At 36.4% G+C, this 25520-nt stretch overlaps 1 protein-coding gene across 1 annotated transcript in view; it reads left to right on the top strand.

The window, feature by feature from the left end:
• Nucleotides 1-17075, top strand: part of LOC139733744 (cathepsin L-like peptidase) — a 97872-nt gene extending 80797 nt beyond the window's left edge. The window contains exons 5-7 of the mRNA XM_071644554.1: nt 12241-12406; nt 12996-13104; nt 15077-17075. Of these exons, the coding sequence (XP_071500655.1) occupies nt 12241-12406; nt 12996-13104; nt 15077-15179 (378 nt within the window). The 3' untranslated portion in view covers nt 15180-17075. The remainder of the gene's footprint in view (nt 1-12240; nt 12407-12995; nt 13105-15076) is intronic.
• The last annotated feature ends 8445 nt before the right edge of the window (nt 17076-25520 follow it).

Raw genomic sequence — 25520 nt, 5'->3', positions numbered from 1 at the left:
TCGACCGTGACGTCACTATGACGTCATTATATGAAAACACATTCTCAATCATATCTCATTAATGAAATAGAATTTTTCAATGAAATTTACGTCACATATATTTAAAGTTATGCACATTCTACTCATGTTCTCAAAATTCATATTTTCTCTTAAAACGTGCGCGTACGCGCGCGTTGAAATATTTGTATGCTCCAATCGAGCTCAAAATTTTTTTGCACACGTTTCAGACCATTTGGAGCATTTTTTGAAAAATTGAAAAAATCGGACGGACGCGTACGCGCGCGCGCATATACGCACGCACAGCTCATATGCAATTGAAATTTCCAGTTTTTTCACTTTGATCGCATGTCTGAAATGTCAAGGAATATTTATACCACGTTTCAAGTCAATCCGAATCAATATGACGTCATACGGGGCCGTCAAAGTTGAAATTCCGCGCGCGCGTCAATGGCGATATACAGTGCAACTATGCCAAAAAACTGCCAATTTTAAATCCGATTTTACTCGTCAGGATGGACGGTGACCCCCCATTTTCTTTACATATATTGAAAGCTGATGAGTTGTACATGTCATTTCATGGGTAGGCAATGCTGACAAAATGATTAAAAGATATCAAATTTCTTAATAAAGTAAAAAAAGTAAATTTTCAAAATGACGTCATCAAATTACAAGTTTACTCGAGCGTATCTCACTTATCCTCTGCCAATTTTCTCCCATATTTCAGTATGTTGTAGCTTATGAAATGCTCTTTCATTAATGTAAAAACAACATTTTGATTGGATGACGTCATCGCCTCGTAAAAATGGATTGAATGTATCCTTGTAGAATTTGACCAGTTTACGTGTTATCTCTATGGGAGAGCAGTTTTTCTGGCAGTGAAAATTGACATGACTCTCTTTTTCGAGCACTAGCTCACTTATGCTTCGGTGAATTTTTCCCAGATTTTAGTATGTTGTAGCTGAGACTTTGGGCTATCGTGAGTGTGCCCTTCATTTTTTCATACGACGTCGGCATCACGTCGAAAAACTTGGTTGAAAATGGCACGTGGCTTCGATGCAGCGTCATTTTGCTTAATACACAGGGCCTATGGAGCATGAAATAGGTCATTGCATAGCGCATCCGACTCGTAATCCTAAGGTCCCTGGTTCGAGGCTCACCCCTGCCAATATTTTTTTTTTCATTTTTTTAAACACTTTTTTTCTTCTTTTTCTTTAGTTAGTCTTAATCTCCCTTCCTAACTTTATCTTTTTCTGATTTTTTTATGCTTCTCCTTCAAATTTCTATAAAATAACATATTTTTTTCTTTATTTTTCTTTCTTTCTACTACTTTCTGTGCAATAGATGAACAACAACAATGGCTATCAATCCCATATTTTGCACATGTTTAGTTCATGTCACGTACATTATTTCATAAAATAACAACTACTTGATCAGACACCATCTTGGGTATGTAAATTAGGGTCAAAGGTCATAAATGTTTCATCCTGTATCTTGGTGAATACATGTCCTATCTTTCCCATATTTTGCACACACAAAGACCATGTAACAAGGATCATTTCACAAAATAACCACTTTTTGCTCAGACGCCATCTTGGGTGTGCAAAGTGAGGTCAAAGGTCATATGTACTTCTTTCTGTATTTTCGTTATGACGTGTTATCTCTATGGGAGGGATTTTTTTTAAATGTGAAAATCGACATGCTTTTCTTTATCGAGCACTAGCTCTCACTTACCCTTCGGTGAATTTCTCCCAGATTTTATGTTGTACCTAAGACTTTGCATTTTGCATCTTGGTGAATACCTGTCCTATCTTTGCCATATTTTGCACACGAATATAGACGATGTCGCAAGAATCATTTCACAAAATAACCACTTTTTCCTCAGATGCCATCTTGGGAGTGTAAAGGTGGGTCAAAGGTCATATGTATTCGTTGCTGTATCTTCGTTATTCAGTGTATACAGAATTGGTACCAAAGATGGCAGATATGACTCCCTTTTCTAAATGAGAATCCAAACCTCACACGGCCAATGTCTCTAAACACAGATGAAACTTGTATTGTCATGCCTATTACGATCAGGACTCGAATCATTGATAAAAAAAAATCGGATCACCTTAATTTGTCAGTGATGACAAATTACAATCTCTAGTTCTTCTTCTTCTTCTTCTTTATTTCTCCTCAAAAGTTGTGCAGAGGTTAGCTCAGAAAGTCCGCTGCCTGTCAATTTCAAAATTATATCATGTATGCATCATGTCCCAAAGACGGCAAATCTAATGTATCATTGTGATCAGTCGACCGTGACGTCACTATGACGTCATTATATGAAAACACATTCTCAATCATATCTCATTAATGAAATAGAATTTTTCAATGAAATTTACGTCACATATATTTAAAGTTATGCGCATTCTACTCATGTTCTCAAAATTCATATTTTCTCTTAAAACGTGCGCGTACGCGCGCGTTGAAATATTTGTATGCTCCAATCGAGCTCAAAATTTTTTTGCACACGTTTCAGACCATTTGGAGCATTTTTTGAAAAATTGAAAAAATCGGACGGACGCGTACGCGCGCGCGCATATACGCACGCACAGCTCATATGCAATTGAAATTTCCAGTTTTTTCACTTTGATCGCATGTCTGAAATGTCAAGGAATATTTATACCACGTTTCAAGTCAATCCGACTCAATATGACGTCATACGGGGCCGTCAAAGTTGAAATTCCGCGCGCGCGTCAATGGCGATATACAGTGCAACTATGCCAAAAAACTGCCAATTTTAAATCCGATTTTACTCGTCAGGATGGACGGTGACCCCCCATTTTCTTTACATATATTGAAAGCTGATGAGTTGTACATGTCATTTCATGGGTAGGCAATGCTGACAAAATGATTAAAAGATATCAAATTTCTTAATAAAGTAAAAAAAGTAAATTTTCAAAATGACGTCATCAAATTACAAGTTTACTCGAGCGTATCTCACTTATCCTCTGCCAATTTTCTCCCATATTTCAGTATGTTGTAGCTTATGAAATGTTCTTTCATTAATGTAAAAACAACATTTTGATTGGATGACGTCATCGCCTCGTAAAAATGGATTGAATGTATCCTTGTAGAATTTGACCAGTTTACGTGTTATCTCTATGGGAGAGCAGTTTTTCTGGCAGTGAAAATTGACATGACTCTCTTTTTCGAGCACTAGCTCACTTTTGCTTCGGTGAATTTTTCCCAGATTTTAGTATGTTGTAGCTGAGACTTTGGGCTATCGTAAGTGTGCCCTTCATTTTTTCATACGACGTCGGCATCACGTCGAAAAACTTGGTTGAAAATGGCACGTGGCTTCGATGCAGCGTCATTTTGCTTAATACACAGGGCCTATGGAGCATGAAATAGGTCATTGCATAGCGCATCCGACTCGTAATCCTAAGGTCCCTGGTTCGAGGCTCACCCCTGCCAATTTTTTTTTTCATTTTTTTAAACACTTTTTTTCTTCTTTTTCTTTAGTTATTCTTAATCTCCCTTCCTAACTTTATCTTTTTCTGATTTTTTTATGCTTCTCCTTCAAATTTCTATAAAATAACATATTTTTTTCTTTATTTTTCTTTCTTTCTACTACTTTCTGTGCAATAGATGAACAACAATGGCTATCAATCCCATATTTTGCACATGTTTAGTTCATGTCACGTACATTATTTCATAAAATAACAACTACTTGATCAGACACCATCTTGGGTATGTAAATTAGGGTCAAAGGTCATAAATGTTTCATCCTGTATCTTGGTGAATACATGTCCTATCTTTCCCATATTTTGCACACACAAAGACCATGTAACAAGGATCATTTCACAAAATAACCACTTTTTGCTCAGACGCCATCTTGGGTGTGCAAAGTGAGGTCAAAGGTCATATGTACTTCTTTCTGTATTTTCGTTATGACGTGTTATCTCTATGGGAGGGATTTTTTTTTAATGTGAAAATCGACATGCTTTTCTTTATCGAGCACTAGCTCTCACTTACCCTTCGGTGAATTTCTCCCAGATTTTATGTTGTACCTAAGACTTTGCATTTTGCATCTTGGTGAATACCTGTCCTATCTTTGCCATATTTTGCACACGAACATAGACGATGTCGCAAGAATCATTTCACAAAATAACCACTTTTTCCTCAGATGCCATCTTGGGAGTGTAAAGGTGGGTCAAAGGTCATATGTATTCGTTGCTGTATCTTCGTTATTCAGTGTATACAGAATTGGTACCAAAGATGGCAGATATGACTCCCTTTTCTAAATGAGAATCCAAACCTCACACGGCCAATGTCTCTAAACACAGATGAAACTTGTATTGTCATGCCTATTACGATCAGGACTCGAATCATTGATTAAAAAAAAATCGGATCACCTTAATTTGTCAGTGATGACAAATTACAATCTCTAGTTAGGTGATCCGAGTATCCTCTCGGATCACCTATTGTATCTGTACGGATTCTTTCTTCTTCTTCTTCTTCTTCTTCTTCTTCTTTCTTTATTTCTCCCCAAAAGTTGTGCAGAGGTTAGCTCAGAAAGTACTATGCCTATCAAGTTCAAACTTATACCATGTATGTATCGTGTCCCAAAGACGGCAATCAAACTAAAATCAAAGTGATCAGTCGACCGTGACGTCACTATGACGTCATTATATGAAAACACATTCTCAATCATATCTCATTAATGGAATGAAGTTTTTCAATGAAATTCACGTCACATTTATTTCAAGTTATGCGCATTCTACTCATATTCTCAAAATTCACATTTTCTCTTGGTACGTGCGCGTACGCGCGCGTTGAAATATTTGTATGCTCAAATCGAGCTCAAATTTTTTTTGCACACGTTTCAGACCATTTAGAGCATTTTTTGAAAAATTGAAAAAATCGGACGGACGCGTACGCGCGCGCGCATATACGCACGCACAGCTCATATGCAATAGAAATTTTCAGTTTTTTCACACGGATCGGATGTCCACAATGTCAAGGAATATTTCTATCAAGTTTCAAGTCGATCCGACTCAATATGACATCATACGGGCCCGTCAAATTCAAAATTCCGCGCGTGCGTCAATGGGGATACACTGTGCAACTATGCCAAAAAACCGCCAATTTTAAATCGGATTTTACTCGTCAGGATGGACGATGACCCCCCATTTTCTTGACATATTCTAAAAGCTGATGAGTTGTACATGTCATTTCATGGGTTGGCGATACTGAAAAAATGATTAAAAGATATCAAATTTCTTAATAAAGTAAACAAAGTAAATTTTCCAAATGACGTCATCAAATTTCAAATTCACTCGAGCGTATCTCACTTAAATTTCGCCAATTTTCACCCAGATTTCAGTATGTTGTAGCTTATGAAATGTTCTTTCATCAATGTGATAACAACATTTTGATTGGATAACGTCATCACCTCGTAAAAATGGATTGAAAGTTTCCTTGTAAAATTTCACCAGTTTACGTGTTATCTCTATGGGAGTGCAGTTTTTCTGGCAGTGAAAATTGACATGACTCTCTTTTTCGAGCACTAGCTCACTTATGCTTCGGTGAATTTCTCCCAGATTTTAGTGTGTTGTAGCTGAGACTTTGGGCTATCGTAAGTGTGCCCTCCATTTTTTCATACAACGTTGGTATCACATCGAAAAACTTGGTTGAAAAATTGCATGTGGCTTCGATGCAGCGTCATTTTGCTTAATACACAGGGCCTATGGAGCATGAAATAGGTCATTGCATAGCGCATCCGACTCGTAATCCTAAGGTCCCTGGTTCGATGCTCACCCCTGCCAGTTTTTTTTTTTGAACACTTTTTTTCTTCTTTTTCTTTAGTTAGTCTTAATCTCCTTTCCTAACTTTATCTTTTTCTGATTTTTTCATGCTTCTCCTTCAAATTTCTATAAAAATAACATATTTTTTTCTTTATTTTTCTTTCTTTCTACTACTTTCTGTGCAATAGATGAACAACAACAATGCTTATTAATCCCATATTTTGCACATGTTTAGTTCATGTCACGTACATTATTTCATAAAATAACAACTACTTGATCGGACACCATCTTGGGTATGTAAATTAGGGTCAAAGGTCATAAATGTTTCATCCTGTATCTTAGTGAATACATGTTTTATCTCTCCAATATCTTGCACACGCAAAGACCATGTTATAAGAATCATTTCACAAAATAACCACTTTTTGCTCAGATGCCATCTTGTCTTTGCAAATTGGGGTCAAAGGTCATATGTACTTCTTTCTTTATCTTCGTTATGATGTGTTATCTATATGGGAGGGAATTTTTTTAAATGTGACAATTGACATGATTGTCTTTATCGAGCACTAGCTCACTTACCCTTCAGTGAATTTCTCCCAGATTTTAATATGTTGTAGCTGAGACTTTACGCTATCGAAAGACAGCCTTCAATTTTTCATACAATGTCGGAATCATGTTAAAAACGTGGTTGAAATTAAAGCTTATCTTCGATGTATTGAGATATTTCTTTCTTTGTGCAACTTTCTTTGCAATAACTAAAAAAAAACAGCCCCTACCACCTCCATGTTTTGCACCTGTTTAGTTCATGTCACGTACATTATTTCATAAAATCACAACTACTTGATCGGACACCATCTTGGGTATGTAAAATAGGGTCAAAGGTCATAAATGTTTCATTTTGTATCTTGGTGAATACATGTCCTATCTTTCCCATATTCTGCACACGCAAAGACAATATTGTGAGAATCATTTCACAGAATAACCACTTTTTCCTCAGATGTCATCTTGGGAGTGTAAAGGTGGGTCAAAGGTCATATGTATTTGTTGCTGTATCTTCGTTATCTAGTGTATACAGAATTAGTACCAAAGATGGCAGACATGACTCCCTTTTCTAAATGAGAATCCAAACATGACACGGCCAATGTCTCTAAACACAGATGAAACGTGTATGGTCATGCCTATTGTGATCATGATTCTAATCATTGATTAAAAAAAAATCGGATCACCTTAATTTGTCAGTAATGACAAATTACAATCTCTAGTTCTTCTTCTTCTTCTTCTTCTTCTTTATTTCTCCTCAAAAGTTGTGCAGAGGTTAGCTCAGAAAGTGCATTGCCTCTCAATGTCAAACTCATACCATATATGTATCATGTCCCAAAGACGACAGCGCAAGTAAAATCATAGTGATCAGTCGACCGTGACGTCACTATGACGTCATTATATGAAAACACATTTTCATGCATATCTCATTAATGGAATGAAATATTTCAATGAAATTTACGTCACATATATTTCAAGTTATGCGCATTTTACTCATATTCTCAAAATTCATTTTTTCTCTTAAAACGCGCGCGTACGCGCGCGTTGAAATATTTGTATGCTCAAATCCAGCTCAAATTTTTTTTGCACACGTTTCAGACCATTTGGAGCATTTTTTGAAAAATTGAAAAAATTGGACGGACGCGTACGCGCGCGCACATATACGCACGCACAGCTCATATGCAATAGAAATTTTCAATTTTTTCACACGGATCGGATGTCCGAAATGTCAAGGAATATTTCTACCAAGTTTCAAGTCGATCCGACTCAATATGACGTCATACGGGCCCGTCAAATTCAAAATTCCGCGCGTGCGTCAATGGGGATACACAGTGCAACTATGCCAAAAAAACGCCAATTTTAAATCGGATTTTACTCGTCAGGATGGACGGTGACCCCCCATTTTCTTTACATATTCTGAAAGCTGATGAGTTGTACATGTCATTTCATGGGCTGGCTATGCTGATAAAATGACTAAAAGATATCAAATTTCTTAATAAAGTAAAAAAAGTAAATTTTCAAAATGACGTCATCAAATTTCAAGTTTACTCGAGCGTATCTCACTAATCCTTTGCCAATTTTCACCCAAATTTCAATATGTTATAGCTTATGAAATACTCTTTCATTAATGTTATTAAACAATTTTGATTTGATGACGACATTACCTTGAAAAAATGGATTGAAGGTAACCTTGTCAAATTTGACCAGTTTACGTGTAATCTCTATGGGAGTGCAATTTTTATGGAAATGAAAATTGACATGACTATCTTTATCGAGCACTAGCTCACTTATGCTTCGGTGAATTTCTCTAAGATTTTAATATGTTGTAGCTGAGATGTAGGGCTATCGTAAATGTGCCCTTTGTTTTTTCATACGTTGTCGGGATCACGTGAAAAAACTTGGTTGAAATTAAAATTTATCTTTGATGTATTGAAATATTTCTTTCTTTTTGCAACTTTCTTTGCAATAACTCAAGAAAAACAGCCCCTATCACCTTCATATTTTGCACATGTTTAGTTCATGTCACGAAAATAATTTCATAAAATTACAACTACTTGATCAGACGCCATCTTGGGTATGTAAATTAGGGTCAAAGGTCATTAATGTTTCATCCTGTATCTTGGTGAATACATGTCCTATCTTTCCCATATTTTGCACACGTAAAGACCATGTTATAGGGATCATTTCATAAAATAACCACTTTTTGCTCAGATGCCATCTTGTCTGTGCAAAGTGGGGTCAAAGGTCATATGTACTTCTTTTTCTATCTTCGCTATGACGTGTTATCTCTATGGGAGGGAATTTTTTAGATGTGAAGATTGACATGACTCTCTTTATCGAGCACTATCTTACTTATGCTTCGGTGAATTTCTCTCAGATTTTAATATGTTGTAGCTGAGACTTTGCAGTATCAGGACTCGAATCATTGATTAAAAAAAAGATCGGATCACCTTAATTTGTCAGTGATGACAAATTACAATCTCTAGTTCTTTCTTTCTTTCTTTCTTTCTTTATTTCTGGACAAAAGTTGTGCAGAGGTTAGCTCAGAAAGTGCATTGCCTATCAATGTCAAACTTATACCATATATGTATCATATCGCAAAGACGGCAGCGCAAGTAAAATCATAGTGATCAGTCAACCGTGACGTCACTATGACGTCATTATATGAAAACACATTTTCAATCATATCTCATTAATGGAATGGAGTTTTTCAATGAAATTTACGTCACATATATTTCAAGTCAAGCGCATTCTACTCATATTCTCAAAATTCATCTATGCCTTAAAACGTGCGCGTACGCGCGCGTTGAAATATTTGTATGCTCAAATCGAGCTCAAATTTTTTTTGCACACGTTTCAGACCATTTGGAGCATTTTTTGAAAAATTGAAAAAATCGGACGGACGCGTACGCGCGCGCATATATACGCACGCACAGCTCAAATGCAACAGAAATTTCCCGTTTTTTCACACGCATCGCATGTCTGAAATGCCAAGGTATATTTCTATCAAATTTCAAGTCAATCCGACTCAATATGACGTCATACGGGCCCGTCAAAGTTGAAATTCCGCGCGCGCGTCAATGGCGATATACAGTGCAACTATGCCAAAAAACCGCCAAATTTAAATCTGATTTTACTCGTCAGGATGAACGGTGACCCCCCATTTTCTTTACATATTTTAAAAGCTGGTGAGTTGTACATGTCATTTCATGGGTTGGCGATACTGAAAAAATGATGAAAAGATATCAAATTTCTTAATAAAGTAAAAAAAGTAAATTTTCAAAATGACGTCATCAAATTTCAAATTCACTCGAGCGTATCTCACTTAAATTTCGCCAATTTTCACCCAGATTTCAGTATGTTGTAGCTTACGAAATGTTCTTTCATTAATGTAATAAAAACATTTTGATTGGATAACGTCATCACCTCGTAAAAATGGATTGAAAGTATCCTTGTAAAATTTGACCAGTTTACGTGTTATCTCTATGGGAGAGCAGTTTTTCTGGCAGTGAAAATTGACATTACTATCTTTTTCGAGCACTAGCTCACTTATGCTTCGGTGAATTTTCCCCAGATTTTAGTATGTTATAGCTGAGACTTTGGGCTATCGTTAATGTGACCTTCATTTTTTCATATGACGTCGGCATCACGTCGAAAAACTTGGTTGAAAATGGCACGTAGTTTCGATGCAGCGTCATTTTGCTTAATACACAGGGCCTATGGAGCATGAAATAGGTCATTGCATAGCGCATCCGACTCGTAATCCTAAGGTCCCTGGTTCGAAGCTCACTCCTGCCAATATTTTTTTTTTATATTTTTTAAACACTTTTTTCTTCTTTTTCTTTAGTTCGTCTGAATCTCCTTTCCTAGCTTCATCTTTCTCTGATTTTTTTATGCTTCTCCTTTAAATTTCTATAAAATAATATAATTTTTTCTTTATTTTTCTTTCTTTCTACTACTTTCTGTGCAATAGATGAACAACAACAATGACTATCAGCCCCATACTTAGCACATGTTTAGTTCATGTCACGTACATTATTTCATAAAATAACAACTACTTGATCGGACACCATCTTGGGTATGTAAATTAGGGTCAAAGGTCATAAATGTTTCATCCAGTATCTTGGCGAATACATATCCTATCTTTCCAATATTTTGCACGCGCAAAGACCATGTTACAAGGATCAGTTCACAAAATAACCACTTTTTGTTCAGATGTCATCTTGTCTGTGTAAATTGGGGTCAAAGGTCATATGTACCTTTTTCTCTATATGACGTGTTATCTCTATGGAAGGGAATTTTTCTAGATGCGAAAATTGACATGATTGTCTTTATCGAGCACTAGCTCACTTACCCTTCTGTGAATTCCTCCCAGATTTTAATATGTTGTAGCTGAGACTTTGCGCTATTGCTAGTGTGCCTTTTGTTCTTCATACGAAGACGAAATCATGTCAAAAAACGTGGTTGAAATAAGCTTATCTTTGATGTATTGAATTTTACAAAATAACCACTTATTGCTCAGATGCCATCTTGTCTGTGCAAAGTGGGGTCAAAGGTCATATGTACTTCTTTCTGTATCTTCGTAATGACGTGTTATCTCTATGGGAGGGAATTTTTCTAGATGTGAAAATTGACATGATTGTCTTTATTGAGCACTAGCTCACTGACCCTTCGGTGAGTTTCTCCTAGATTTTAATATGTTGTAGCTGAGACTTTGCGCTATCGTTATGTGTCCTTCGTTTACTCATACGACATCGAAATCACGTCATAACACTTTGCTAAAATTAAAGCTTAGCTTCGATGTATTTTTTTCATATTTCTTTCTTTTTGCAACTTTCTTTGCAATAACTCAAGAAAGACATTCCCTATTACCCCCATATTTTGCACATGTTTAGTTCATGTCACATACATTATTTCAAAAAAATAACAGCTACTTTATCGGACACCATCTTGGTTATGTAAATTAGGGTCAAAGATAAAAAATGTTTCATCCTGTATCTTGGTGAATACATGTCCTATCTTTTTCCACATTTTGCACACGCAAAGACCATGTTACAAGAATCATTTCACAAAATAACCACTTTTTGCTCAGATGTCATCTTGGGTGTGCAAAGTGGGGTCAAAGGTCATATTGTATACTGTACTTCATTCTGTATCTTCGTTACTGTATACGAAATTCGGTACCAAAGATGGCAGGTCTGACTCCCTTTTCTAAATGAGAATCCAAACATCACACAGCCAATGTCCCCTCAACACCGATAAAACATGTATGGTCATGCCTATTTGGATCAGGACTCACATCATTGATTTCCAAACAGATCGGATCACCTAATTTGTCAGTGTTGACAAATTCTAAGTCTAGTTCAATTTGCATTTCATTCAATGTCTTCCTTTCTTCAATGCCATAAGCTCTTTATTTATCTATTTATTCGTTTTCATATTATTTCCCCAGCATCCAATTTCATGTTGACTTCTGCTGACGTGAAAAGGTCTAGGCCTACAAATCACCAAATCTGTAACTATTTAACAAAGAAGTGTCATCTTCTTTTCTGCACACTCTAAGCTCTATCCTTCAACATAACTCTTGGATATATTTTGTAACACACGCATATGGCTAATGTTGATTCGTTTACCAGTACGTTTTTATACATGGGCTACTGCGTGATCATAATCCGGTGGAATTAAATACAACGGCCATAAATGTCCACGGAAAGAACTGCCTAACTCAAACCGCCCGTCCTACACTTTATTAACTTGCACATAAGACCAAAAATAAGGCAAATATGATCGTCGTAATTTTGTATGTCACTGCATTACACGCAATACATGTTTCTAGAATGACGTTTAATATTGCTTCAAAGTAAACACTTTCATTGTTTCGCCTACAAAAAACAATGACAACAACACACAAATAAAGGATGGAAATTGCCGCTTCAGACCAGACTGCGTTGGAGCGACCTGCAGTGACTACACAATAGTCTCCCCTCCCAAAGAGAGAGCCCTGCAGAAAGCCGTAGCTAACATTGGACCCATTTCAGTTGGTATTGACGCCAGTAATCTATCCTTCCAGCTCTACTCCTCTGGTAAGACCAATATTTCACTCTGATCCCCTAAAAAAGTGATTTTTATATCTGACTGAAAGTAAATGTAGACAGGGCCGGCTCAAAAGGCCTTCCACTTTTTCCCTTTTTTTTGCCGAATACATAGGGTCTTGCTACTAACCCCGAAATTGGCATTATAAAATTGGGGTTAAGTCTTTTTTTCTTTGCTTGTCAGCCGATTAACCCCGGAATTGGCACCAGAAATAAGGATGTTATCCAAAATGTCTTTCCCCCTCCGTCCTCAAAATGAATCGAGGTCCCTGTTCTCATAAACTGGGCCCCCTCACTTTCAAAAACGTATCGCCGGCCTTGGTTAGATACAGTGGCAATAACTAGAAAACCAAAAAACAGCCTGTTGGCTATTGCCATATTTTGAGTTGTGCATACAGTACTTAAATTGTGAGTGAGGGGATATCATTGTGATATCTGTGTAATTTATAATAGGCCTACTAAATAGAAGTATATTGCATAAATGGCCACAACAAAAGGCGCACTGAATATCACTTCATTGTTCAATCATGAAACGGTTATTTGCAAGCACGAAACGCCCAATGCTCTATCTTCTCTACAGGTGTATATGATGAACCTGACTGCTCTACGCAGGTTCTTGATCATGGAGTCTTGGCTGTTGGCTATGACAGTACTTTCTGGGGTGACGACTACTGGATCGTGAAGAACAGGTGAGACCTAGTCCCAGTGTTGTTTGTTTGTTTGTTCGTTTGCTTCTGTTCAATCTTTCCACAGTCTGGTTCCAGACCCTTTGCCAAATGTGATACTCCCTTCCACAAAATGCGCCCTCGACCTTTGCCGAAGGGCCTGCTACTTCTTTTGTCGTTAGAGGGTGTTAATATTCTGGGAAGAAAATCATTACGAGCAGACGGTCCGGATGCCAGCCTAATCTTTCCACGATTTATTGCTGCTCAAGATATCAATCTAGACCATTAATATTTTGAACGTCAATTTGTAATTCACTACATAGTTGACTGGTATTTTGATTTACATTATAGAATGAATGAGTTCACTCCACGAATTCACGATGTATCATTACGTCATTACGTCCATTTTGATTAAAGTTGCGTTTTGTGTCTTTCATAATTTGTGTATGAAAGATATGGAGAGAGAATATATTATAGCGACCATTTTTTTTTGGCACTCATCAATCCACAGTCAAAATATATTATCAGCAATACCGATTTTCTTCCGTATTTGAAATTCATTCTCACATGCTCTTGTTTCTATTTATGTCGTATTCCAGGGCCTTGTTTATTTTTTCCTTTCCTATTTCTTCTTTTTTTTTGTCTAAACCAGGCTTACCACGGTGTTTATATTTTTCTGCATGTTCTTTGAATATTATGCTTGTAATACTGTATGTATAATGCTTGTATTCTAACCTGTGCGGACCCCTCTGCAAGACAGCCTTTGCCTGACGAGGGTGTCCCCCCCCCCCCCCCCATGAGTGGAAAATAAAAATTGAATTGAATTGAATTGAATTGAACTGAATTGAATTGAATTGAATTGAATTGAATTGAATTGAATTGAATTGAATTGTGTGCCTGGAATTGATTTACCTGAAATGATTTTATTTCATCTCTCTTTTTTTCCAAATGTGGCAAGTAATTATAGGCATTACAGAAATTTGTTAAATCAACCATCAATACAGGAGCATGTCATAATATGCCGAAAAAGGGCACTGACTTCTCACTGTAGTTTGTACGCCCACTCGAAAATTTCCAACATACAGAAAGTGTCCCTTTCTTAAAGGTAGTTAAGTATTCCACGATATCTTTATCATAAATGCCATGGCAAACTGAGATTATCCCAAATCGCTTCTTTTCTCATTTTATTTTTGAAGTTATAGTTCAATTTGGTTGACTTCACATTTTGCAATCTATTTCATGTTCAAATTATGATGGCGGGGTTCGGGCTGCAAACCCCGTTTCATTTTCGGAATGACGAATCTTCGGGTAACTAGCTGTTTATGTATATACGTATGTGTATAAGTAAATATTAAATGAATAAATGTTATATATTAATATATATACATATATTACATATATGCCTCTCCCTCACCCGACAGAAGTACGTTACGCCACCACCCTATATAATAGAATTAACTCCCAGTAAGTGTCAAACATGTATAAACGTATACGAGCCTTTCACGAAGTGAGTCACTGTCACAAGCGATTCCAGTAGAAGATAAACGTGCATGAACGATGTTATGTGGTTTAAGCCTTTAAACTCTCGTCTTCCTTGATGTGACAATAAGGAGCTTTAGATTTTAGACGCGCGGACGTTCAGAGGAAAAAAAAAATGTTCTGAGCGTGCGCAGAAGCGTGGGTCAACTTCCGCGCGTCTAAAATCTAAAGCTCCCTAGTATCGAGCTTGCGACGCGGACGCTAAGATGACGCAACCTCCCCTGTTGGACAATGGGAACAAGTGTCTCTAAATTTAACCCTAACCGTACATTAAATTTCAACCTTAACCTTAACGCTTGCATTTTTGGCGTAATTAGCGTTGTCTTAGCGTTCCCGTCGCAGATCTAAAGCCTGCTAGAGTAGACGCACAGCGTTTGATACATTTATGTACATTCTAATGAAGCAGGATGTCAACATCAAAATGATACTGTTAACATCTGTGCATTTTGTCTATCAGTTGGGGCACTGACTGGGGGATGGAGGGGTACATTTGGATGTCCAGAAACAAGAACAACCAGTGTGGTATCGCCACTGAGGCCAGCTACCCTTTGATGAATTGATATTGAATAAAGTGGACACTTGAGAGGGTTACGGATTTTCGACAGGAGCATCACGTTGACGTCTTAATGAAAGAAGCAACTGAAGATGGAAGAATTCTTACGCGTGCACTTCCTTTCGTTTAAACCTGAGTGTAAAAAAACAACCAAAAAAAAATATTACAGACACAATGGGGTACTCAGAACATTTCTGGGTAACCCACAGGGCATCAACAGATTTTCCGAGATTTCCACAAGTTTAAATGTATAACGATGTTATTTCAATGACAAGTTGAGGACGAGTCCCGAGTATACTCGGGCAACTGTCTGTTTTATGCGTGTTTTAGCAAAATCAGTCCGTCCTCAACAGGGTGTACTGTATAAGCTGTTATTTTTGTGAGGGTTAAATTATCGCGAATTTCGCGAATAGCGGTTGGACCGCGATTTTGACAACACGCGAAAATGTCACTATGCGCTAAGGTGCAAAGACACTTCTACTATATTTTGGTAATATTGTACTTATGAAGGCCTTTGTGTGTGTCAGTTTTCGAAAACAACATCTCGCGAAAATGTCTGTGTCCCCCTCATTCACGAAAATATCTGTACGCGAAAATAAAAGCGTATACAGTATTATGAGCGACATGAATTTATCGATTTGGTTCTAGACAACAGCCACAAGCTACTAAAACGGATATGCCTCTATTAATAACCCTCGCCCACACACTGAGGAAGCTTATCAAGATATAAGTAACCGAGCTAAATGAGAAGCACGTAGTGTTTATGAAATGGGTATACAGAATTTAAATTATATCATAACAGCGTATTAAAAACGAGCAAGCTTGAACAAGGGTGCAAATTGTACAAGCTTAAACGCGTAATTTTCCAGTAGGCCTACATTATCATAGTCAGTGTGTGTACCACAATATCAGGCGCATTTCTGAATTTTGATTTCGGAAAAGTTTTAATTTGAATAAAGAGTATAGTCATAGTAAAACGTAAACATTATACAAAACTTTACATATAAGTGTAATACTATGATCTTTCGAATCATGAAGACAAAGTACACAAAATGGTTTTGTTTTTGTTTTGTTTTTTCGTCTTGTATCCAACGACTCCAAAGCAGTAAAATGATTTCAGCTGTGATCACGTGCCAGCAATAACGATAGGTCATTAGTCAGACAGTGTTTTAGTTCAGTTTCTTAGTAGTGGGTGATGTATAGTGTCTCTCTGTAAATAATTCTTTCTTGGTCGAAGCGCAATGATAGATTGGATTAACATGCTATGTTATTGTTGTATACTCAGCATTCACCATTTCTGTCTAATACATGCTTTTACCCCACGTTTAATGTTAAAGGGATCGTATAGTTTTGATTGAGCCTTAACTTCAGATTTTTATCATTTTTCTTTTGGTGAGATAGTGAGAAACCTTTTATGAAATATGAAAGAGCATGTAATTCGAAGAGGGATTCAATGTTTATTTGATGAAAATTGGTTTTGAAATGGCGGAGATATCCAAAACAGAGCGATCCTAATAAAGTGTGGGACCCACATTAAATTTATTACGATTGATTTATTTAACTTTGTTTTTGGATGTTTCAGCTATTCCAAACCCGATTTTTATTAAATAAACTTTGAATTCCTTTTATAATGGTATTTCTGTACTATGTCATAAGTGTTTTCCTGGTATCTCGCATAACGTTAAAGCCCAATTTTCATCCCCACCAATACTGTACCACCCCTTTAATAATATTATATGAATAATAGTATGCATTAAGATGTATATACTCAGGCAGATCTACTCACTTGGTAGTATAAGCATTAATCATACAGGAGTTTCTGTTTGAAATACAAATTTAGTATATGAAGTCTCATGGAAGAAAATCAAATAAAACTTTATCATCGGATTAATGGGGGGCAGCAAAGGGGTCATGATTAATAAATTTTGCACCAAATTGACAGTTGCAAGTGTTGCATACCTCGTCGTGACTCGTGATTGCTGTTTGGAACGATTACAGTTCATTTTTCCAAAGTGTGTCTGTTATTCCAAAGGCTTCTAATTCCCCCAAAAGAGAAGGATTATGATTCCGAAGGTTCATGAGTGTGCAATTTTTTTCCGGATAAAAGAACTTTCGGAATAAGCCAGTTCACAGTTAGCACTAGTTTCAAATGACCTCTCCAACCACAGACTTTGCAAAACATGGAATAGTCTTCATGAAGAGCAGTTGAAAACAGCCATGCAGGAAGTGGTAATTTACATGTCAGTGCTGCATTAATGGCTTTTGTTAGATTTTGCTGAAAAGAATGTACATTCACCTGTAAATGCCAATCTGCACCTGGTTCATTTTTAACACAGATGTTATGAAGCCCTATCTAGGTTTTGAATACCTCAGTTGTAAATTCATTTCAAGAGAAGGTCCCAAATCACCTTTATCTGCACATGCTCAGAATGGAACTGTGAACTGGCCTATAATGCCACAATATAGTTGTTCTGATTAACGAAACCTGTTTCATTGTCGGATTAACGATTGTATCTATACCTTTAAAATTTGTGTGTTTCGGAATAACAAACCTTCGAAAAAAAAACTAACCCTGTTTAATTTTTAGATTAACGAAACCTTCGGAATAATGAACATCACCAGTTAAAAACAGACTTGTGTACCATAACGAGGGAGTTGATGGCGAGTGATTGTGAACGACACGAGAAGGCATGAAGTGAAAATGAGGCTTATTATTGTAATCGGCTTTTAATTAAGAAGGATCTGATGCATGTCTTTAGTATATCTCGTTACACTACTCCACACCACTGCATAATCAGGAAAATACTGCAGTATATGAACGATGTGTGCGTGCGTTTGTGTTTATGTGTGTGTGTTTTTTTTCTGTGTGTGTAAGAAATACCAGTGATAATAGGTGTGAGTCACACGTATATAGCTCTCAAAATTTGCTGTTTTCATTAAAGCTTTTTATTCAAGGAACAACGTAAATACATCTATCCTTTAAACAAATCCTTTTTTTTTTACAAACACAATAAACATGAGACGCTTTGCACGTTCAGAATGAGACTAGTAGTAGTACGAATTTGAATAAGTGACACTGATAAATAAATAAATGAATAGATGAATAAATATATATATATATATATATATATATGTATATATATATATATATATATGTATATATATAAATGTTTATATATATATATATATATATATATATGTATATATATAAATGTTTATATATATATATATATATATATATATATATATATATAGGCTAACCTGTGTTTTTGGTGCCTTGTCTGCGGCGGTTTCACGCTGTCGCGATCTTCAGGCAGACTGAAGATCGCGACAGCGTGAAACCGCCGGTAGCAGACAAGACACCAAAACACAGGTACGCCTAATAATCTATGCTCTGCTTTACAGCATTGAGCACTTTTCAATCCTCAACAAACTATAATATTCCCGACGGATATATACCCAACGGATATATATATATATATATATATATATATATATATATATATATGTTTATATATATATATATCGAATCCCGATGAAAACCCATTTTTTTTTGCTCAAAGTTCTCACTATATATTAGCAATACTCAAATGATAAAACACAAAACAACTTATAAACAAAATCATGTACAACAATTACGGCCTCTATGTCAGCACACCGTGTTTACACAACATCTGCTTAGTGCTACAAGCCTGTAATTACGAATGAGAACTGCTCACTCTGTGTGAAACAAAACAACATGTGATATACTGTGTTATTTGTCTGCCTACCCTATCCCCAGCTGTAAACAACTAAATTAATACACCCTTCTTTATTTAGCTGTAAAGCGGTTACTCATTAGGTATATGAGTTATAACACGATCTCTCACTGATCCCTTTCCTATCTCTACTATCGATTACATCCCATAGAGCTGTGCGATAGGTAAGAATGCAGTTCTATGTCACACCCATATCAATGCCTATAATTCATTGGTGCTACAAATACACAAATCATAATTAGTCATAAAATTACAACGCACTTAATCTAACTTCAAACATTATTCCAATTTATTCTGCCAACTCATTATGTAACTAATTGAGAAAATGTTTGTTCGTTTATCTAAGCCATTCTGTTCCAAAACAAATGAAAATCAATATGGAAAAAGCCCTTAAACTTATTCCTTCTCACTTCAAAACAATTCGATGACTCAAATGATTGGATTCTCTCAGGCTACATATAATAACACTGACATTTGTTGTATATTTCTACTACCAATCTGCACTGACTGGTTCTTTTCTAACTTGTCTTCCTGAACTAAAATAAAATAAAACACCTCCTCTCTTTTCCCCAGCACTCTTCGAGATGGCTCCTCAAAAGAGGAGATAAACTCTCTCACTTTCCCAAGTGGTGTCCAAAACTTAAAACAGAGACTTTGTTTAGGCAGGGGGAAGAAAGTAGCAAGCTATCTACACTGCCGAGGTACAGAGTTATCTCAACCTTGGCGAGAGGCAGGAGAGGAGTGACCACATCACATCAACATCCGACCACAGGGCTGGAGCGAGAACCACTGGCTCGCTGGTGTGCATACCGGTGGTTTTCACTCCGGCAGTGGGAGGAGTGTTCACACTCTAATTCTAGTTCCGTCTCCCCCATCAAACTTGTATACCTAATAATAACCCTACTTATTTCTGCTGACACCCACAACACACAACTTAATTTCATTAGCGAAAATACAATCCTGTATTATCATATACTGTAACACTTCAAAACTTTAAGAGGAGGGGTATCTAACTTAGAATTGTGTGAGACAGTCATCTATTACTCATCCCTCAACCTGGACTGTCAAATTATGGCACACGGTATCTACACTACACACAATTATAACATTCAACACCAGTCTCAACGTATTCCCTCGAGGGACATTCCGCATACGCTGTCTCATGTGGTGTGTTAGTCTTCCCGTGTGAAAGTACCCCTAGCCCATCAAACTGTTATCTTTTCCACTGCGTATCTTTCTTTGGAGACCACTGAGGTTTCTTTGTCTTGACGGAGTTTGTTGAAGCGTACACTGACTTTTCTTCACTGCAGTGTCTAATTCTACAATCTTATATGCCCTGACATTGCAATGCACATTGAGCCACATTATTACACTAGCCACATGCATACCATCACTGCATGCACAGACACACAAAACAACTCGCAATATTTTCTAGAATAATTATTGAACAGGCAGACAGGCCCACATTATATACCTTCCTGTACGCCTCATGGAGTACTGCATTTTTATGACAATATGCAACACTATATACCCTGTAAAGTTTCAGTTTTACTGAGTTATAGGATAGTTTGTGAAACATATTTGATAACTGACATAATTATCCCGTTTCCTCCGTCAATTTACAGAGTATACATAACCAAGTACATTATTTTCATGAAACAATCGCAAGACACGTAGAGCTTAACTGACCAAGTGGTCCATTTTAAAAGCAATTAAGCTACTGGCTATTCACGATGAAACTATATTGGTAATGGCCAGCTCGGCTGCATTTATCGAACTTGTAGAATTTCTCAGGCTTGCCATTTATGTCTCAACTTTTGTAACCTGTGTAGAGTGCTCTCTTGGAATCCATTCTTTTATCTTCAATAGCATCTACTCAGGATAAAATGTCTACTTCTGATGATATTAGTTGCCCACTATTCAAATCTTTACCAAGTAACTGTAGCAAATATACCATGAAATGTTTGAACTCACCTTAGATGGAGAGAGAGAGATGGCGGACTTCTTGTGGTGAAAAGCAAGTCTTGAATGCTTTCACCCCGCAGAGGAGATAACAACCCCAAAGAAAGCGTTGGACTCTTCCATTCGAAGATGGGGTACCAGGGTCAATCTCTGGAGGAGTTACCTCTTGCTAATATCTTAGCAATATGTGGGCTTGCCCACATATATATATATATATATATATATATATATATATATATATAAAAGTAATGCCCGTGTTTCGTTGCAAGCGCGACAGCTAAAAGCGCACTTGCTCACCTATGTGTATAGTCGTAGCCTGCTTGTGGGTAAGGGGATGCAGGGGGCGTTCATTCAACAAAAAAAGGGTGACAATGCAAGAACAGGTCCCTGACCTTGCGAGATATGACACCTGTCAGAGAGTAGGGGGAGAACACAGTCATCTGGCTTGATTAACACAGTTCTGCAAAGTCTTTATTCACATTCAACATGATACGTAATACTTTCAGTTTACAAAAACGCAACAATCACAATTTTCACATACACTATGTACACTGACATACTACATACAATATAATATCTAAACTACCCTTCAGTACTTATAACTACGTGTTACTCTATCACCAGATGTGTTATTACACTTACTAATTCCCATTAACTCAAACTTCATTTTTGTACAATTGACTTAATTTACTCTCTATATATACATTACATATAACACGCTCTCAAATACTCTTAACAAAATACATGGGAAAGACCCCGATGCAGAACCCTTTGCAAGTTCACAAAGTAATATAAAAGCTAAGGCGAGAAGACGCTGGGCTCCCCAGCATATAAAAACTCAACAAAGTATACAAAGGAAGCTTTAAAGTTGAAATTTATAGGAAATGATATATAAATTCACTGTTTTCCATCATTTAATGTTATTTTGATTAATTTCTGACATAAATCATGCAATAAAGTTGTCTCTTCTTTGAATATAAGAATTTTTATTTTTACCAAATTTGAGCACTGGAAAAAGTTTGATGCGGCTACGAAAAGTGCCAAATCTGTGACGTCACCAAATGTGTATGCAACCCAGTGGGATTTACGTATCTATAGGCAAACTGTGTACACTTTTCAGAAAATTGTTGTGTAATTTGTTGGCAATCTAGAATAAATCGTCCGCCAAATCTATATATTCACGTCGTGAAATTGTGTTCATTGGAATCATTTTTTACACCCATAAATTTAAAGTTTTAAAAGCACAAAACCTATCGTCAGCTCAAGATTCACGATGGCCGTGATCAGCTGTTCCTTCATACAGCCACAATTTGCTGTTATTATTGACACAACAAATCGATCATTGTGGGGGAATTGCGTACAGCTGAGGTAATCTTACATACTCATGAAGGATAATATTAAGTCAAAGAGCTGTAATTGATTGGAAATCATTTTTACACCCATGAATTTACGGAAATACGACGTTAGAAAAGCACAAAAACTACCGTAATCAGCTCAAGATGCGCTATCGCCGTGATCAGCTGTTCCTTCGTACAGCCACAATTTGCTGTTATTATTGACACAACAAATCGATCATTGTGGGGGAATTGCGTATAGCTGAGGTAATCTTACATACTCTATCTTATATTTGGTAAATTTTACCTTTAACATATTACATCAAATCAGAGATTGACACTTCAGGGGAATATTTCGTATCTACCAAACATCTGATACATCGGGTGATGTTCGTTACTCTGAAGGTTCGTTAATCCGTTGCTCTTTGTAGGTACGCGCATATTGATAGTCACGTGTCATGCGAATCTTTTAAGTGTCAGTGAAGAGAGAAAAGATGAAAGAAAGGAAACAAAAATAAAACTTGGGGAAAAATGAAAAAGTAAGCAAAACCAACGTGAGAGCTATAGACAGGATGGTTTTGTTTTTGGTTTTGTTTTGGGGAGAATAATTCATGCTAAGTGGTCATTAATAGCTGAACCTTTCTGTACAGAAATTCGAGCTAGGTTGCCAAGGTGTACTTACGAATAAGAATGCGAAACCAAATCTTGTAATTGTTATTGCTCATCAAGGGTATTTTAGACGATAAAAAGTCTGGTTTTAATGTGAGTCTCAAATCAGTAATGACGTCTTTAGGTTTGTTTATAGAAATCATGTTCATTAAATACAGATCATAATAATGATTATGCTTCGATTAGTGATAATCTCTTCAAAATGATTACTTTCTTCTTGTGCATCATAAGAATGTATGCATCCATGCATGGAGGTGTGTGTGTGCATGTGTGTGTATGTGCGCGCGCGTTCACGTCTAGTTGTCTTTGCCTGTATGTATAGGTAGGCCTATATACGGTTTCCCCTACGGCTCCTTATGATAAGCACGTGAAATCTTCACATCGGTTCATTTCCCACTACAGTGCTGATCTGCTCGGAGCCAGAGACCAGTGTCCAGGCAAGGTAAGTGAATTCACTTTGTTGGACAGTCTCTTTCTTCTATTTCAGCCAAACTGGCCATATTGACAGGAAACAATCGTATAAGAATATGAAAGCTAAAGACTGTAATGATTATCGCATCGCCTTCTTCATCGTGTAAAAAGAAAATGCTTCGCTATGAATCAAATCTGCGCTAATGATAGAGAATTTGAGCAGAAGTCGTCGTTTAGTTCGAAATTATTTATGATGTGTATTAGGTGTGTTTTTTTTTTCTTCACCCGTTTACACTGCATTGAGTTGAACCATTGATCTTGTTAAACATCCTGGTCGCGCTCAGAATTATTTTTCAGTCAAAGACTTCTACCTCCCTGGTTGGACAGTCTCTGCCTTTTATTTCAACCAAACTGGCTATGCCAACAGGAAATAATCGAAGAAGAAATGGAAAGCTAAAGACTGTAATGATTGTTCATATCGTCTTCTTCATCGTGTAAAAAGAAAATGCTTCGTTATAAATCAAAATGTGTGCTAATGATAGAGAAGCTGAGCAAGAGGTCGTGGTTTGAGTGATGTGATTATCATTCACCCAGCCGAAGTGTAAACTCCAAGTTTCAATTCCAGTTTTGTAATTTACAACAATTTTGAAGTTTTGTTTGGTTCGAAATTATTTCTGATATCTATTGTATTTTTTTTCTTCACCAGGTTACACTGCATGGAGTTAAACTATTGTACTATCTTGTTAAACATCCTGGTCGCACTCAGAGTGTTTTTGTTTTCACTCAAGTCAATTATTATTTTCTTGATTCCTAGGAAATCGAATCAGTCAGTGCAGTATAACATTGTAGCATGTAGATCAGTATGTCTATTGTTGACGAACATAAACTGATGGAATCACATTTTCTTTGCTCATTTTTTTTAAATTCATAACATCATTATTGTGCTTAAACACAATCTATTCCAATCATGGCAAGCGGCGATTAAAGCCACATTCAATTAATGTATTACAACAAGGAAAAGAAGGTGTTGTTCTATTAACAAAACATAATACTTGTTCCAAACTTAGATTAGGTAGAAGGTAAAACGCTGAACACGCTGAAAGAGGAAAATTCTACATTCTCTTAACTATAATGTATTGGTTTCATGTGCCAACCTCTTTTATATATGCAAACTTTACTGAGATGTCACAGAACTAATACGATATATAGAAAATGATGCCAAAATAAACAGAATTTTACCCCAAAATTACAATTCTATGAAATTTGATATTTGACAGTGCTCCTCCGGAAGATGCGGAGAATCATTTTGCCTTCAAATATTATTGCAAAAGGTCAATAGAATGTGTAAAGCTTATGAAAGTCCTTTACATTTCTAGTGCAAGAACAACGTCTAACACGAAGACTATCATTATGTATCTGAAGATTAGAGATTATTATGAACAGCCAAGCGTCTGGGCTAGAATTACCTTACAGTATTTCTTCATGACTTGCGAGAATTTTATAAGCATTAGTTATGTATAGATAGACTGAGGTATAAAAATTGACGCAAGAAGTAACCTTCAAGTTAGTTCTTATACAAAGATCCTCAGGCATATTGATCTCTTTTCAAATTTGTATTTTTGTCTGTATTGTGCTGCCTACAGAATATATTTTATATCACCTGTAGTTATCACATGAGAAAATTAAATGTAGATGGATAAGTTGTAGAAATACATATGGCCTAATAATGTTTGGGAGTGATCCGAACATCACAAGCTCCCGTTTTCAGTAGCTCACTTTTTTTCCATCGCTCTTTAGACCTAGAGAGATTGTTGTCATCATCGCAAAGTAAGCACTCCGTCCTTCTCTCTCTCCCATTATCTGTCAATCGTATCTATTTAATTGTATTATATTTTATGATTTGTACTTCTTAAATTATTATACGATATAAATTGTCCAAATCTGTATAATGTATACTTATTTTTCGTTGGATGGATGTAAGATAATTTTTGTTATGATATTCATACGATTTATAACATAAAACTCTCCTTAATGTCTTTCAACGTTTACAATATATACCATTAAAAAAGAAAAAATGCAACATAATTCACACTTATACACAATAGAGGAATGACACAGGTCATCACAACAAAACGATAACAAATCAGATTTTTTTTTTAAAAGAACAAGGAAAGAGAAATTAAGTAAAGTGAAAGAAAAGGTGTACTTTAAAAG

This window comes from Diadema antillarum, unplaced genomic scaffold (assembly GCF_040938485.1).
Source record: "Diadema antillarum isolate AM-2024a unplaced genomic scaffold, OU_Dant_1.0 seq00000488_RagTag, whole genome shotgun sequence".
In the NCBI taxonomy this organism is placed as follows: domain Eukaryota; kingdom Metazoa; phylum Echinodermata; class Echinoidea; order Diadematoida; family Diadematidae; genus Diadema; species Diadema antillarum.
This window is presented reverse-complemented; position numbering and strand designations above follow the sequence as displayed.